At 53.1% G+C, this 16534-nt stretch overlaps 1 protein-coding gene across 1 annotated transcript; it reads left to right on the plus strand.

Annotated features, from left to right (window-relative positions):
* Positions 1–11579: 11579 nt before the first annotated feature.
* On the plus strand, positions 11580–13169 carry LOC107275232 (uncharacterized). The gene is made up of 3 exons (NM_001320496.1): positions 11580–11774; positions 11886–12013; positions 12129–13169. Exons 2-3 carry the CDS (start codon positions 11948–11950, stop codon positions 12876–12878), a joined length of 816 nt encoding a protein of 271 aa, NP_001307425.1. The 5' UTR covers positions 11580–11774; positions 11886–11947; the 3' UTR covers positions 12879–13169.
* Positions 13170–16534: the final 3365 nt, after the last annotated feature.

A 16534-nucleotide genomic window follows, 5' to 3' on the forward strand; every position in this document is an offset into this window, starting at 1 on the left:
GCAAAATGTCCGACGAGAAGACAGAGGCCGCCAAGGCGGAGGTGCACCGCCTCCTGGAAGCCAAATTCATCGAGCCCGTGGCTTATCCTACGTGGCTCTCCAATGTTGTAATGATACAGAAGAAAAGCGGGAAGTGGCGAATGTGCATCGACTTCACCAGTCTCAACAAGGCCTGCCCAAAGGACAATTTCCCGTTGCCGCGGATCGACAAAATAGTCGATAGCGCGGCCAGATGCGAGGTCATGTCTCTCCTCGACTGCTTCTCCGGTTACCACCAGATATACATGAAAGAGGAAGACAAGGCTAGCACCAGCTTTATAACACCCTTCGGCACATACTGCTTCATCAGAATGCCGGAGGGACTCAAGAACGCCGGGTCCACCTTCTCCAGGCTTACCAAAACAGTGCTCGACGGGCAAGTTGGCAGAAATATATTCACATATGTGGACGACATTGTCGTCGCCAGCAGGAGCAAGGAGGACCATCTCGCCGACCTCGCCGAGACATTCGCGAACATGCGAGACGCACGACTCCGCCTTAACCCGGAAAAGTGCGTCTTCGGCGTTCGCCAAGGCAAAATATTGGGCTACCTGGTATCACACCGCGGCATCGAGGCCAACCCAACCAAGATTCAGGCCATCATAAGCATGACACCTCCGCAGTCCGCCAGAGACGTCCAGCGCCTGATAGGCAGATTGGCCGCTCTCAATAGATTCATCTCCAGGTCCGCCGAGCGTAGTCTCCCCTTCCTCAAAACACTCCGTGGTGCAAAAGACTTCGCCTAGGGACCAGAGCAGGCGGCGGCCTTCGCCTCATTAAAACAGTACCTAACAGAGTTGGCTGTCCTCACAAGCCCCGACTCCTCGCTCCCCCTGTTGCTCTACGTCGCGGCTTCGCCGCATGCGGTCAGCGCGGCACTAGTGCAGGAGCAGACAGTTGAGGGCGTGGTCAGGCAGTGCCCTGTTTACTATTTCTCCGAAGTGCTGACACCGTCCAAGTGCAACATGACAGAGCTGGAGAAGATTGCCTACGCAATCGTCATGTCTTCGCGCAAATTGCGCCATTACTTCGAAGCATTCAAGGTCCGAGTCACCTCAGACAGGGGACTCGGCAAATTGTTCAGAAACCCAGAGGCATCGGTGAGGATTGCCAAGTGGGCGGCCGAACTCTCCGGCTATCACATCAGCTTCGAGCCCAGGACAGCCATCAAGTCACAAGTCATGGCAGACTTCGTCGTCGACTGGACTGGGCCAACAACACAGCCAGACCCGTCCGCAGAGAAGGTTTGGACGATCCATTGCGACGGCGCATGGTGCCATGCGGGGGCAGGCGCCGCTGCAGTCATCACCTCACCAGTCGGGGTCAAGCACAGATATGCAGCACGCCTCAGCTTCAATCTGGAATCCGACAGATGCACAAATAATATAGCAGAATACGAAGCAGTCATCCTCGGCCTCCGCAAGCTAAGGGCCCTCGGAGTCACCACCTGCATCATCAAAACAGACTCCAAGGTAGTTGCCGGCCAAGTCGAGAAAGACTATGCAGCAAAGGACCCCACGCTCATGCATTACCTTGCGGCCATCCGAAGTCTCGAGAGACAATTCAAGGGATTCACCTTGCAGCACGTGGATCGGGCCAAGAATGAAGAGGCCGACGCATTAGCCAAGGCTGCTGCCAGGGGCGAATCTTTGCCCTCCGACGTGTTCTTTCATGTCATCGGCACGCCAGCCGTCCGGAGCCCCGAAGGGCTCCGAATAACCAATGACAGCGAGGGCCACCGCATAGTCAACCTTATCATGAGCGAAGACTGGCGGGCACCAATAACCCTGTTCCTACAGGGGTACTATCATCCAGCCGACATCAGTGAGGCCAAGCGCCTCAGACATCGAAGCCGAGACTTCGCACTGATTGAAGGCCAACTCTACAAAAAAAGGGGTCAATCAGCCAATGCTTAAGTGCGTCACCGAAAAGGAAGGCATTCAGATCCTACGCGAAGTCCACAGTGGCACGTGCGGCTCACACGCAGGGCCAAGGGCCCTAGCTGCTAAGGTGATTCGCCAAGGTTTTTACTGGCCCGCAATGATCTGCGCCGCAAATCGGGTCACAAGGTCCTGCGAAGCCTGCCAGAAGTTTTCTCCTCGGTCAGGCAGCCCCTCGCAGTATACAAAGCTGATCGCCCACACATGGCCTCTCCAGCGCTGGGGCCTGGACATTGTCGGGCCCCTGCCCACCGCTCAGGGGAACCTTAAGTTCGCCTTCGTCGCTGTCGAGTACTTCACCAAATGGATCGAGGCAAGGGCTGTTTCCACAATAACATCAAAAACTGCCCAAAGGTTCTTTTGGCAAAACATTGTTTGCCGCTTCGGAGTACCGTCCGAACTAACAGTTGACAACGGCAAGCAGTTTGATAGCCAAGACTTCAAGGATTTCTGCTTCTCCATTGGCACCAAGCTTGCCTTCGCTTCAGTCTATCATTCGCAGTCCAACGGAGTTGTGGAACGCGTCAATGGAAAAATCTTCACAGCTGTCAAAAAGATGCTCCTCGATGAAAAAAGGGCAGATGGACCGATTTGTTACCCGAGACGGTCTGGGCACTAAACACGACTGAGTGCAGGGCGACCGGGTTTACTCCTTTCCGCCTTCTATACGGATCGGATGCCATGACCCCGCAAGAAATAAAACATGAGTCTCCGCGAACAGTTCCGTCAGCCGTCCCCGACGTGGACAAGCCAACTTCAAAAGATCTCATTGACGGAGACCGAGTCTTCGCTCTACAGGCCCTAAACAAATACCAAGCTCAGACAAAAGCATGGCGCGACCACGCAGTCATCCCGAGGGAATTTAGCGAAGGGGACCTCGTACTCGTCCGAACGGTTCGGACAGAGTCCAGGGGCAAGCTGGAGCCCAAGTGGGAAGGCCCCTTTATAGTCAAGACGAAAGCTTCCCCCAGCGCTTACAGGCTCACAACGCCAAACGGCGAAGACCTGGAGCACTCCTGGAACATCGACAACCTCCGCAAATTTTTTGTTTGACTCATCAGGGCTGATTCGCCCTTGTAATTTGCAAAAACAATCTTATTCTGGTCCGCACTCTTTTCCTCCCGGGGGGTGAGGTTTTTAACGAGGCGGAGCCATGTAATATATGTCTGAAAAATCCCCCGCAAAAAACATGCGTCGAAAAAAGACCGCGACGACGGTCTTCGACATTCGACCAATACGAGGTCACCGCGAGGCTAAGCGCTAGCCACCCTCGCGTGCGACAAATCCGCGCAGAAGTCGCCTAAGGGTGCAGCCGGACTAGCACAACAAGTGCGAAAAAAACCGAAGTCTACCGCGAAGACTATCCGCGCAGAAGTCGCCTAAGGGTGCAGCCGGACTAGCACAACAAGTGCGAAAAAACCGAAGTCTACCGCAAAGACTATCCGCGCAGAAGTCGCCTAAGGGTGCAGCCGGACTAGCATAACAAGTGCGAAAAAAACGAAGTCTACCGCGAAAACTATCCGCGCAGAAGTCGCCTAAGGGTGCAGCCGGACTAGCACAACAAGTGCGAAAAAAACGAAGTCTACCGCGAAAACTATCCGCGCAGAAGTCGCCTAAGGGTGCAGCCGGACTAGCACAACAAGTGCGAAAAAACGAAGTCTACCGCGAAAACTATCCGCGCAGAAGTCGCCTAAGGGTGCAGCCGGACTAGCGCAACAAGTGCAAAGAAACCGAAGTCTACCACGTAGACTATCCGTGCAGAAGACGCCTAAGGGTGCAGCCGGACTAGCACAACAAAAGCAAAAACGACAACACCAAACTGTCCGCGCCAAGACCGGCTATACGCGCACCAGCACAGCATAACAAAACACACCAGACCAAGTACACAACGCCTTCGCAAGCATAGACAAACGAGGGCACACAACCTCATCATACAAGCCTTTACACATATACAAGCGAGGGCACCACACTCTACATCGGCTCAACCTTAGGAATAATTCCCATCTCCCTATAATTAAATAACATTATCCTAAGCTCCTCACCCGCAAAAAGACTTCGCAGTTCCCCTTCACCTGTACTCACGGCGGCCGGCAAAGACAACAGTTCCTGCCGGCCAGCCCTGCTCACACGAAGCCGACCTCCCTCCGCCCCACTAACTCTACGCTTCGCAACCGCCCTTCACCGTCGGCGCCCGGTGCTAGGACCAGGCACATCTTCCGTGTCCGCGGCGTGCGGTGAAGCCTCCGCCGCAGCCACATCCAAGGCCGCAAAGTAGTCCAAGTCCTCCTCCGACGACTCCTCAGTCCACTCAACCGAGCTCCCAGAGTCGGCAAAATCAGAAAACACAGATGCAGACCCATCACATTCATTACCACCATCCACGGTCGAAGCCGCCAAAAATTTAGTAGTGGCGGTTGCGTGCGCAGGCCCAAAATCTTGAACCTGCGCAGCAACCAAAATTCAGCAACATATCCAAAATTCCCTAACTATCTACACCCACTACGCCACCTGCGGAGCCTCCACCGTTGCCTCCGCTGTCGCCTCCGCCGCCACCGTCGCAGGATCTTCAGCACTAGGTGCAGCGGCTGCGGGGGCATCAGGCGCGCCTTCGGCGGTCTCTGGAGGCAGGTCTCCGCCGGCCGCAGCGGATGCGGAGGTATCCGGCGCGCCTTCTGCGGTCTCCGGGGGCGGCTTCAGGGCGACCCCGGACACGGCCTCCGCCGGGGTCGGCTCCGGGTCAGGCAGCACGTTGTTCAACGCCCCGAAGTCATCCACTCTCTCGCCACGCGCCACCTAAGACACAGCACACAAATTCAGCGAACTCACACATAGCCCACATCCAGCAAACGCCAAACAAACGCCAAACGTTACCTGAGCCCTCGCCGTCTCGGCCCGCTCCCTGACCACCTCGCAACCGTGCGGACCCCACATCCGGTCATAGACGGCACCGGCGGATTCCTTCACTACGGGGTCTTCAACCTTATAGATATCTCGCTCAAAGTCTTCATCAGCCTGGTCGAAGACCTCGAAGTGCCGGCACCCTTCGCGGGAGAGCGCGTTCATCGCCCCCTCGCAGGTGACCAGGGAGGCATACGACATGAACCCCTCCACGATAGTGGGGAGCGCCTGCAACTCCTCCTGCACCCACTCCAGGCAGCGAAGTCCGAACTCTCGGTCCGGCACTTCGAAGTCACCGGTCCGCGCGCCCAGCTTATGGTACGAGTCCATAAGCTGTTTGCGCGTCCGCTCGGCCTCCGCGCGCGTCGCGGCCTCGACCCTCTCCACGCGGCTCTCCAGGGCGATGAGCCGCTCCTGCAGCTGCTCGGCGCGCTCCCTGGCAAGATTGCCCTCCGCCCGTGCCAGATTAGCCTCCGCCTGCGCAGCCTGCGCCTTGGCGAGGGCCTCGTTGGTCTCCCTCCTCTCCCCCGCCAATTGGCGCCGGAGGTCAGCCTTCTCCCCCTCCAGCGCGGCCACCTTGTCCGACAGCTTGCGGCACTTACTGTCGGCGGCTGATTTTTCACGGACGGCGTCCGCATGTTGCGTCCGAAGTCTCTCGACTTCGGCAGACACAACTGCCGTGAGGGCCCCAGACGTCGTGCGGTTGGCGAAGTCAGCCACCTGCAGAACACACGTAAGACCACGAAAAAAAACGGAGTCTAACTCAACGGACCTGACTTAGTGCCTCCGTCACCTCCTTCAGCCGGCGGGACGCAGCGCCCGCCTCATCCCTGACGGCCGCCAGTGCCGACATCTCGCCTCCGGCACTAAGAGCACCGCCCTTCGCCTTCGGCACTACGGCAGCCGCCATGGTCGCCGCGGCAGGCGCAACAATAGCAAGCTGGCCCTCGTTCGACCCTGCAACGTTTCAACGAATTAAAAAAAACGAGCCAAGGGCTTACCACCAAGATAGTCCTCCACACTAATATCGGTGGCGAAGTCGGCGACGCGCTTGCCCGACGACGGCAACTCTCGGGCCGCCTTCGCGACCTCCGACACCCTACCGGACGGCGGCACAGCCTTCGTCGATTTGGAGCCTCCGGCGCCTGCCGCTACCTCCGGCGCCTTGCTAGATGCAGGGACGCCCGACTTCGCCTCCAGCGGCGGCTTGCCTCCGCCGGGGGCCGCAGCCTTCGCAGCCCCCCGCTGCCTCTTCGGCCTGGCTTCATGAAGCCTGACAACTGCCTGACGCTTTTGTGCAGCTCCCTGGCGATCCTTGTCCATCACTGCTGACATAACAGCAGCAATATTCCGCCCGTAAGGAAAAACTCTCCATTCACGAACCATGCGAGATGTAAAAAAGTCTTCGCCGGCCGCGCGGGGGATAGGAACATTCCTAGGCCAACAACCCCCGGTAACCCTCAGCATCCGAGCCGAAGACTCCCGGAGCTCGGGCGAAGACATCCTTCCCCCCGGGGCCGCGCATGTCCTCATCAACTCTCTAGCAAAACCATCGGAAGCCCCAAGTCCTCCCATAGCAGTACCTAATTTCCTCTTTTTAGAGGATGGGGCGGCCGCCGGCGCAGGGTCGTCTCTAGTCTCCACCACCGGTTTCTTCCCACGGCGGTCCACATCGTCTTGACCAGGATAGCCGTCATACGACAATTGATTCAATTCAAAAACCCTGTTCAAACGGTCATTCGACCCGCGGATATCCCAGCTGCGCTGGCCCTCTGTCCTCGGCACGTAACGACCAACGAGCCGCACCGCCCCATCCTCCGCCTCACGCACAAAGGCGGCCGGATCGTGGTTTTGTAGGTTCAGCGCGAAGGCGGGACTTCGCACCACCCTTCCACCATGGAAAGGCATCTGGCGAGGGCACACTTCGCCCAACGCCCAGCCATGCGCCAAGGGCCATACCCCGTACGCCACAAATTCTTCAACCAAATCACGCCCACTGCTCAGGCCGGCGGCGCACCGAAGGGCCCCTTCGTCCGCATCCTCCTCCGCCACTTCAAAGGGCGGGTACGCTGAGTAAAAATGAGAACACATCTCAGACACGGGGAGTCCCTCATGGTTTTTGACGGTACCCTCAGCAACGTAAAACCAAAACTCATTCCAGTTGCCCCACTTGTTGCGGGCGCAAGGAACCAACTCGACTACCTGCATCGTGGTCTTGCCGGTCTTCGGCGTAAACGTGCAGGACCCAAACTGAGCAACTTCATCTCTAATCATCCTCTTCTGCCAGTGCAAACAATAATACTTCGCAAAGACTTCGACCGATGGCTGTCCGCCGTACGAAGTCGTCGCCCAGACATACTTCGACAGAGCCACCACAGCATTCGGTGTCAGCTGATGTATCTGAACGTTAAACCTGCGCAGGACTTCGCCAACAAATCGGTGCGCAGGCAGGCGGAGACCGGCGGCGAAGAACGCCTCGAACACAACCAACTCGCCCTCCGGCTCGGGGACTTCCTCCGTCCCCGGGACACGAGCAACGCCGCCGCCGAAGTAACCCAACCGCTGCATATCTTGCACGCGGACCGACGACATCCGCGACACGCCAAAATCAACAGAATCGCCGGCGCGCAACTCCTCCGCCATCAAACTACTCAGCGTCTCCTCAGACGAGGCGTCGGCCGGCGGCGAGGCGGCGGCCGGCGGCGAGGGGTCAGCCGGCAGCGTAGCGGCAGCGGAAGAAGAGGAGGTCGGCATCGCTACGTACCGTCGGCGGCGGCGGGCGGTCTGCTTCACTCGAGCCAGATCTCTGGCGAACAAGAGCACGGCGGGCAGACGAGCAGCAAGACGGTGAAAAAGGCGGCTAGGGTTTTCACGGAGCGCGGAAAGTGAAGTTCAAAAAGCGCCGACCCCCGCCCCCTTTTATAGACAGGGCGCGACTCTTCGGGAAACCCGCAATCCAACAGGGCGCGGCGCTTCGGGAAACCCGCAATCCAACAGTACGCTGTCAATCAACGGTCATGTCAAAAACCCCCGCGGAACCACTTCGAGCGAGGGCAGCGTCTCCGCCATCTAGCGACGTCTTCGGCACCAGGTGACTTTGTCGAACTGGTCCCTCGGAGGGCAAATGTTGGGGCGAAGGCAAAGACGCCACCCTTCGCTCGAGGCCTTCGCTGCAGTCGCTGGTCCGACAGAGACAAAACGGGCAGGGACACCCTTCGCTCGATTCGGCACCAGACGAAGGCCTGCGACGGCGTCATCCCACAGTGCGGCCTCGTCCAGCTCAGAGGCCCACGTGTGATCCGGCCCATTGTAACGGGCCCTGCGTGGCCGCCGCTTGTTACGGGCCTAATTTGTAAAGGCATCCATGTAATTACAGTCTGTAACCCTGCTTTATGGGAATATTCTGGGGATAACCTAGGTAGCTGAGGGCACATGCGTCCTTAGCTCAAGGCGCTGGGCGCTCAGGTACCTATAAATACCCCCGCACAGTGCCCGTGGGAGGCCAGATTAACAGAGCTATTGCCATCTAGCGCGTAACCCTGTTAACGTCACTGTTCACCCTTGTTGGCCCCCCTTGCGAATGAGAGCAAGTTCCAACAGACTAGTAACTTGTGCGCGCCCCGCGGCGTTAATGATAAAAGTATTATATCTTTCTATGCAAGTAAATTCATATGTAGTGTAAGTAATATACTTTGATGACGTTGTTCATTGATGATATTATTGTATGGTTTTCATTTGCTTCTCTGATCACCATTGTGAGCAAAAGGGAAAGGAAGGAGCTCTAAAAACTAAAGAAGTGAATTTTCTTTCTTTCTCCTACATACTGCGCAGTTGTCAAGATCACCAACATTGTAACATAAGCTATTCAAGCGTGACATGTTTTGAGTCTTATTTTTGCAAAATCAATGTTACAGAAAAGTGTGAAGTATATTATTTGGAGTCCCAAAAAACCTAACTTTCTCGATGTTATCTCCTAGCGAAGGGTAAGTGCTGTAGTGGAATATTGTAACATAAACCAGGCCTTGAGGTTTCAAAAGAGAGGACGGGCCAGGGCCCATGTAAGCCCTGTGCTGGTGATAGGCAGAGTATCTGAGCCCAACGATGGTTCGGCAGAGCAGAGACTACCGGCCCACGAGGCCGCCGGGGTCCACTGGCCGGCACCGACGTCCCTGAGCCACCGGAGCCAATCACCGTACAGCAGGCTGGCAGTGGCAGGCCCAACCCAAGCACACGGCCGTGCCAACCCATGCGTGTTTCTGCGACCGGCTTCCAATTACTTGCCCAGCTGCCGCCTGCCGGTGGTTGCCGTTGCCGTTCCCGCTGCATCTGCGGCTGCCACACGGCGGTCGACCATCTCCGCCCGATCCAGCGGTAACGCGAGCGCGGACGACGCCGACGCATGCAAGAAGAACTCCCCGGCCGCCGGATTGACTGCCATAAATGGCCGGTGAAACGGGTGGCCTTTCCTTCCAGGCCCATCCGCCTCCACTGCACGCTCCTCCATCCGCGATCGCGACGGTAAAGCTAAAGCTGAAACTGACGGAACCAACGGAAGATGAGGGATTCAGCGACAATGACCTGCCATCTATCAAACTCTGCTTTGCCAATCGCGACAGCGTCGTACGTCGTCGTCGCCGTCTCGTACGAGGATCGGATGGATCAGCCATCAAGCAGCCAAGCTCAATCCATCAAGCCAGGTGTCAGTCTCCCTCTCCCTCTCCCTCTCCTTCGCACGCATTAAGAACCAAACCTCCCAACAGCTAAGATAAGCATCACCTTCAAATTTCAAACTGGGCTCTTCTTCAGTTGAGAGGCAGCCGGCAGTGAAGTTCAGGCGACCTCCGGTGGTTTTTCACATTTATGTTTGAGCCACGGTCTCCGGGGCTTCACGATGACTCGAGAGTTTACATGTGTGGCCACAGTTCCAGCAACCGACAGGATGAGGAGTAGAAACTCTGTACTTGAACCGACTCGAGAGATCTCTACTGCTCGCCTTTACTCCTCTCTGTCTCTCTCTCTCTTGCTCCTGTTTTCATCCTCCTGCCTAGCCCAGTGCAGGGAACACCGGAATTCAATGGCCTCCATAGGAAGGTGAAGCTGCCCAGGTCATTTGTAACTGTGGGGCGCCTGCTTGTCTCCTCCACTCCACCTTCTGCTGCCCTATCTCACCTGGTAAATAAAACACACACACTGTCTGCAAACCGATCTTCACTTCACTTCACTTCACTTCAACAGTGAGTGCAGAAACACTTGAACAACAACACTGTCCGGTTTGTTTCTGCACAGAACCTGTACTGTGTGCCTTGGCTCCTTGGTGCAAAAATGTCGCTAGAAGAGTATGGCAGCAAGAGTATATGAAAAAGCAGTAGGACTCTGCGGGGGGGAAAAAAGGAGAAAATTCCAAGTACATGCTAGATCTATTTACAAGGAATGAAGAGGTATGGACAATGGTGATGCCAGTAGTAGTCAATGCAGAGTGCGGTTGAGGGTTGGGAGGGACCGGACGAAGGGCCGGCCCCCCTACGTCTACGTGCTTGGCCGGATTCACGGTTCCCTCTGGATTCCATTTTCACCGGTGAGCTTTGGCCGGATCCGATCCATAAACGCCCAGTAGCTGCAGTGCAACAGTGTTGGATTGATTGGGTGGTGCCTGGTGCTGGTGGTACTCGGGCAGGCCTGTTCTTGCAGTTAATCTGTGTACTCTCTCCACAATCTTTTTCCTTCCTGTTCTTGGGCTTCCAAGAAGGAACCGCACGTGGGATGCTATGCAAACCGATCTTACTACTACTGCAGTGCCACTCACTGTTCACTGTCAAGAAGACTCTCATCTAGCTCGCTTCATACTACAGCTCATCTAATCTAACCCCAGCAGGCATCATTACAACCATGCATGGGCTGATACATAGATAGATAGATCCAGCTGCCCTCATGAATACTGTTCGTGCTAGTTGCTCTGGATCTGATCGCTGTAATGTGAACCCTTGCGGCACTGGCAAATCCCATTCCCGTTTCAGTACGTACGTCCGGAGCGTTGATCGCCGTGCGTTTACAGAAGGCTCACTGATGATGCGCCGCTCCTTGCAGTTGAGCTTTATTCTTCTGCTTGGCATTCATTCACGCCACACACACCACACCTGTTAGAGTAGAGGCCGGCTGCGTACGTCGCCGTCCTCGTCCTGCTTGTAGATCGGATCCGTCGTGCTGGATGATGCCAAACTCATGCCCAGGTTCGACGCAACACGTCGCGTCTGTTTCATGCACGTCTCGAATGTCACCTGGTGATGGAAACAAAGCTGGACTGTTGCAACTGGAGTTGGACAAGAGAAGAAGCTCCTCGCTGCGTACGTCACAGAAATGGAGTTGGGATTAGCAGCAGCCAGCAGCTAGCCAAGATTGTGGGGGGAATTGAACCGCAGTGCAGCAGTAATGGCGGGCACCAACCACCGATCGCGACCACTCATTCTTCTCTGATCCCATCACTCCAGTCCATTCCCCTCAGCGGCGGCATGGCCGACGAGGGCACTATAAAAAGGGAAGGCACTGCAAGTGCTGAGTGTGGTGTGCAAGTGCATGCAGTCGTCCATCACATCGATCGACTGGACACACTGACAGGATCACAAGAGTGACAGCAAGCGCCGCCCGCAATGGCCTCCGCCTCGCGCCTCGTGTCCTTCGCCGCGCTCTGCCTGTGCCTGGGGGCGGCGCTCCAGGCGGCCCGGGGCGCCGACGCGGCCGCCCGCGCCTTCTTCGTCTTCGGCGACTCCCTCGTCGACAACGGCAACAACAACTACCTGCTCACGGAGGCGCGCGCCGACTCGCCGCCCTACGGCATCGACACGCCCGACCACCGCGCCACGGGCCGGTTCAGCAACGGCAAGAACGTGCCGGACATCATCAGTTGAGTCGTCGTCGCTTGCATGCCGGAATGCTTCCCGAGTCCTTCCTGCCTTTCCAGTTACTAACTAACTAACTAAACTTGCATGCATGGTGCACGACTGCACGCCGCAGGTGAGCACCTCGGCGCGGAGCCCGTGCTGCCGTACCTGAGCCCGGAGCTCGACGGCGACAAGATGCTCGTCGGCGCCAACTTCGCGTCCGCCGGCGTCGGCATCCTCAACGACACCGGAATCCAGTTCGTACGTAACACACGCGATCCATCGCCGCCCTATCCTGCTTGCACTGGTGAGCTCGGAGCTCTGGTACAGCTAAGCGCCTAAACTAATAATGCATCTGCACCGCTGTCCGCTGCAGGCCAACATCATCCATATCTCCAAGCAGCTGCGCTACTTCGAGCAGTACCAGAGGCGCCTGGCCGCGCTGATCGGCCCGGAGGCGGCGTCCCGCGTGGTGCGCGGCGCGCTGGTGCTCATCACGCTGGGCGGCAACGACTTCGTGAACAACTACTACCTGGTGCCCTACTCGGCGCGGTCGCGGGAGTTCTCGCTGCCGGACTACGTCACCTACCTGCTGTCGGAGTACGCGCAGGTGCTGGACCGCCTCTACGACCTCGGCGCGCGGCGGGTGCTGGTGCAGGGGGTGGGGCCCATCGGCTGCGTCCCCGCGGAGCTGGCGCTGCACAGCCTCGACGGCACCTGCGACGCCGAGCTGCAGCGCGCCGCCGAGATGTACAACCCGCGGCTCATGGCGCTGCTGGAGGAGCTCAACGCGCGCCACGGCGGCGGCGACCCCGTGTTCGTCGGCGTCAACATGCAGCGCATCCACAACGACTTCATCGACGACCCCAAGGCGTACGGCTTCCAGACCGCCACCGACGCGTGCTGCGGCCAGGGCCGCTTCAACGGCATGGGGCTCTGCACCATGGTGTCCAGCCTCTGCGCCGACCGCGACACCTACGTGTTCTGGGACGCCTTCCACCCCACGGAGCGCGCCAACCGCCTCATCGTGCAGCAGTTCATGTCCGGCTCCACCGACTACATCACGCCCATGAACCTCAGCACCGTCCTCGCCGTCGACCTCCAGAAGCAGCAGCTGCGTACGTGACGTGATGTCGTCATCCGCTTCATCAGCTGCCTGATCAGCTTCGTGCGTCGCCATTGCCACATCGTCAGATCAGTTTCGTATGCGTGTGTAGTGAGAGTACCTAGCTAGTGCATCATGTGCCATCAGTTTCCGGATGTGGTTTTCTGCAGGGTTTCGTTCGTTCGTTCGTGTGTGTGCTGCAGTGCAGGTGTTTAATTGTGTGATAGTGACGACCGTATCCTGTCAATTGTCATATAGCAGGACAGCTTCTTGTAATAATTTATATAAATTTTCAGGCGATTCATAATTTCTATTTTTTGGCCTTTGCTTAATTAATTCTCTAATGCTAGCTACCAATAGTGGTGTCACTTTCCTATCTTGATTTGCAAAAGTGAGCCCGTTGAGGCCTTGTTCGGCTGTGTCTGGATTGAAGTGGATTGAGGGGGATTAAAGCTCCTTCTATTCAATTTTGACTAGAGAGAGATTTAATCTTCTTCAATCCCCTTCGATCCAGACGCAACCGAACAAGCCCTGAATTGGATCCTGCATGAATGGACGGGCGGGCAACCTGAATACCTGATGATACAATACATTCTGCAGGAAACAAACAATGTCCGAGTCTCCCAACGTGCAGTGACATTTTTCCCGTTTGGAACCTCCGAAGCTAATAGCTAGCTGCTTAAATTAATTGCAGAGATTTCAAAAACACCTCCAGCTAATATTGTTAGCTAACTCACATGCACATCTAACAATTATTTTATTCGTTGGTTCAACCTAACTAATATTTTTGTAGCTAACTAACTATTAGCTCTAGACTTTCAAACAAGGCCTTAGAGTCTTTTTTTCCATGACAGTAGGAAACAAAAATCTATTCGTCAAATAGTTGTAATTATAAGTCTAGATTATCCACTTTTTAGGGCTTTGCTTGATACTCTCGTACCTCAATACACGTGGATTTTGGTTAATACGAGAGTATTCAAACAAGGGCTAGAGCTCAATACACGTGGACTTTGGTTAATACGAGAGTATTCAAACAAGAGCTAGTGGGGGTTTGGTTTCTAACTAAAGTTTAGTCCGTATGAATCAAGGGCGGACCTACGTTGATTGGAGGGAGGGCACAAGCCCTCGCTCATTTTTCTCCCGCGAGTAGTAGAGCATAAACTTTCACCATTAGGTCCTCTGCTCAACCTAACTTAGACGCCCTCGCTCTATTATTTTGGTACTCGTCCTCACAATTGTGCTCTCACTCCCGTTTTGTCCTAGGTCCACCCATGTGTATCAATATCAAATGTTTGAATGCTAATTACGAGTATTAAATATAGTTTAGTTGTGATACGTGTAGGACTCATGCTCCTTTATTTATGAATAAAATGCATTCGTGGTATTTAAACTTGACATATTGTTTCGCTTGGGTTTTCGAACTCTCAAAACCATGAAAATTAGTGTTGTGATTTGGCTAGCTCTTCTAAAACTGGGTTTACTCAATCCAAATGTCAATATAGCATGCTACACTAGAGCACACTAATAAAAGTTCGGGGACCTAAGTAACACACACATATCAAAATCGAAGGCCTAAGTGACTAACACGGCACGACACGTCGACACTCATTTTTTATTTTTTAGCAAACCCAATTTTAAATGAGTCAGCCAAGCTACAACTCCTATTATTCTGTTTTTTTAGAGTTCGTTAACTCAAGTGACACAGTATGTTAAGTTCGAGAACCATCGACGTATGTTGATGTGACGACGACAGTACATTGAGCAATGACTATAAAATCTAGTTTCATTGATGAACCGATATAGATTGGAGCAAAAAAAATTGACATCGATCACATGACTATGTCATTAAGTCATCTTTGATCAGGCTAGGGCAATTCTCATTGTAAGTAATGATAAGTTACTCGTTCATAGTTCTGTTATATGCATTCAAAGGCATATTTAATCCAAACTTATTATTATTTGTTATGCATGATTTTATCCATTGTTCATGTAGTAATTATGTTTGAAATTAATTTAATCTTGAAAATGCACAATTCTATTCTATATACATCCAAACAATAGATTTGATATCGTGAGCCATTTTTAATACAAGGATGATTTAGTTTCGGTACTCAATTTAATGAATACGCATTGAATTTCTAGATCCAAACAACGGAGCGTGCTCTTCAATTTACAAGCGACCTGACGTACGTGAGTGCAGGTATGCAGCCATACCTTCACCTTCTTATGGAGGCCATTGAATTCTGATGGTCCCTGGACTGATCAGGAGGGTGAAAACGAAAACACAGTGACGAGTTAGGCCCTGCTTCGATCCTCCAAACTAATTGTTTATCAGTGGTTAACAATTAGCCGGTAAATAATTAATTGACAAATAATTAGTCAGAGTATATTTAAAGTTTTTGCTAATATATATCTAAAACATAGTAAATAGTATGTTTTATGTGTGCATATCAAAGAATTAGACATGAGAGAAAGTAAAGAAATCGATAGAGGTAGGGATCTTCTTTTTTTTCTCATCTTTTTATGATTTATTAGCATCTATTAACAAGGTCAAATGGTTAATATGGTTAATGTGTAAACAATCTATCAACCTTTTGACTAATAATTAGTCAATTTATTAGTTAGTTTGTTTGGAGTCCAAGGTGCTAACCGGTAATCTGTTTGTCAAATGAATCCAACAAGCCCATAACTAAGAAGACAAGCAGAAACAGTAGATTCAAGTACAGGGCTGTATGCCTGTATAGAGTCGGTTCAAGTACAGGAATTGTTTTTTTGTCATCCACATCATAAATAATGTCATGCTCTAAGTGAACCAAAAAGAAAAAAAGAAAACCAATTTGAGAAATATTCTCTACCGCAATAGTCTATTCTGTTTATATCATCTTTATATATTTTAAAGTAACGTAATGCTTTATCTTTTGTTTTTAGCATGTTATACATGTAGCAGAATCTAGTACACATACTAATGGGCATCATTATTTTGGTCGGCATAGTTAAATAAAACCAGATTAAGTGAAAACCGGACGCTGATGTGAAGTGCTGCTATATATTAAGGGCTTGACACGACAGAGCTTGTTAGTTCGTGCACCGTCCTGCCAATGCAAAGAGCCATGGTACCACTGGTACATGTGTGCTACTAGTACTAGCTACTCCATCATCCGTAGACACACAAAAAGAGATACGTACAATTCTTACTTTTCTTTCCAAGAGATCGAATAATTGAATGTTTTCTTAAATTTAAATAAAAGGTTCAAAGCGAATATAACTGGATTGGTTGTAGAATATGCATTTTATTTGAAGATATAAACACTAATACTATTTACTATAATCTGATCAGACGTACGAGATAGATTGACTGTCACTGTACCTGTACGACATCATTCCTTTGTGTGGAGTTGAGGCGGTAGAATAGGAGCTAGCGAAGAATTGAATAGCCTCCAAAGGAGGTGGAGTGGGGTCAAAAAGATGATTGTCGGGTCTGCACTGCAACTGCAAGAAATGACAGGGCACAGAGCAGAAATCAATCTATACTGCTGCTGCATGGCTTGGCTTTGATCGCAACTGTGAATCGCTGGACCTACAACATCTGCACATGCAGTGATGCCTGAGTTATAATTTAAACATAATATAAGAAGCTGATTATAATTATACTCCTACACATGATAACAAAGGTTGTG

This window comes from Zea mays, chromosome 4, assembly GCF_902167145.1.
Source record: "Zea mays cultivar B73 chromosome 4, Zm-B73-REFERENCE-NAM-5.0, whole genome shotgun sequence".
In the NCBI taxonomy this organism is placed as follows: Eukaryota; Viridiplantae; Streptophyta; class Magnoliopsida; order Poales; family Poaceae; genus Zea; species Zea mays.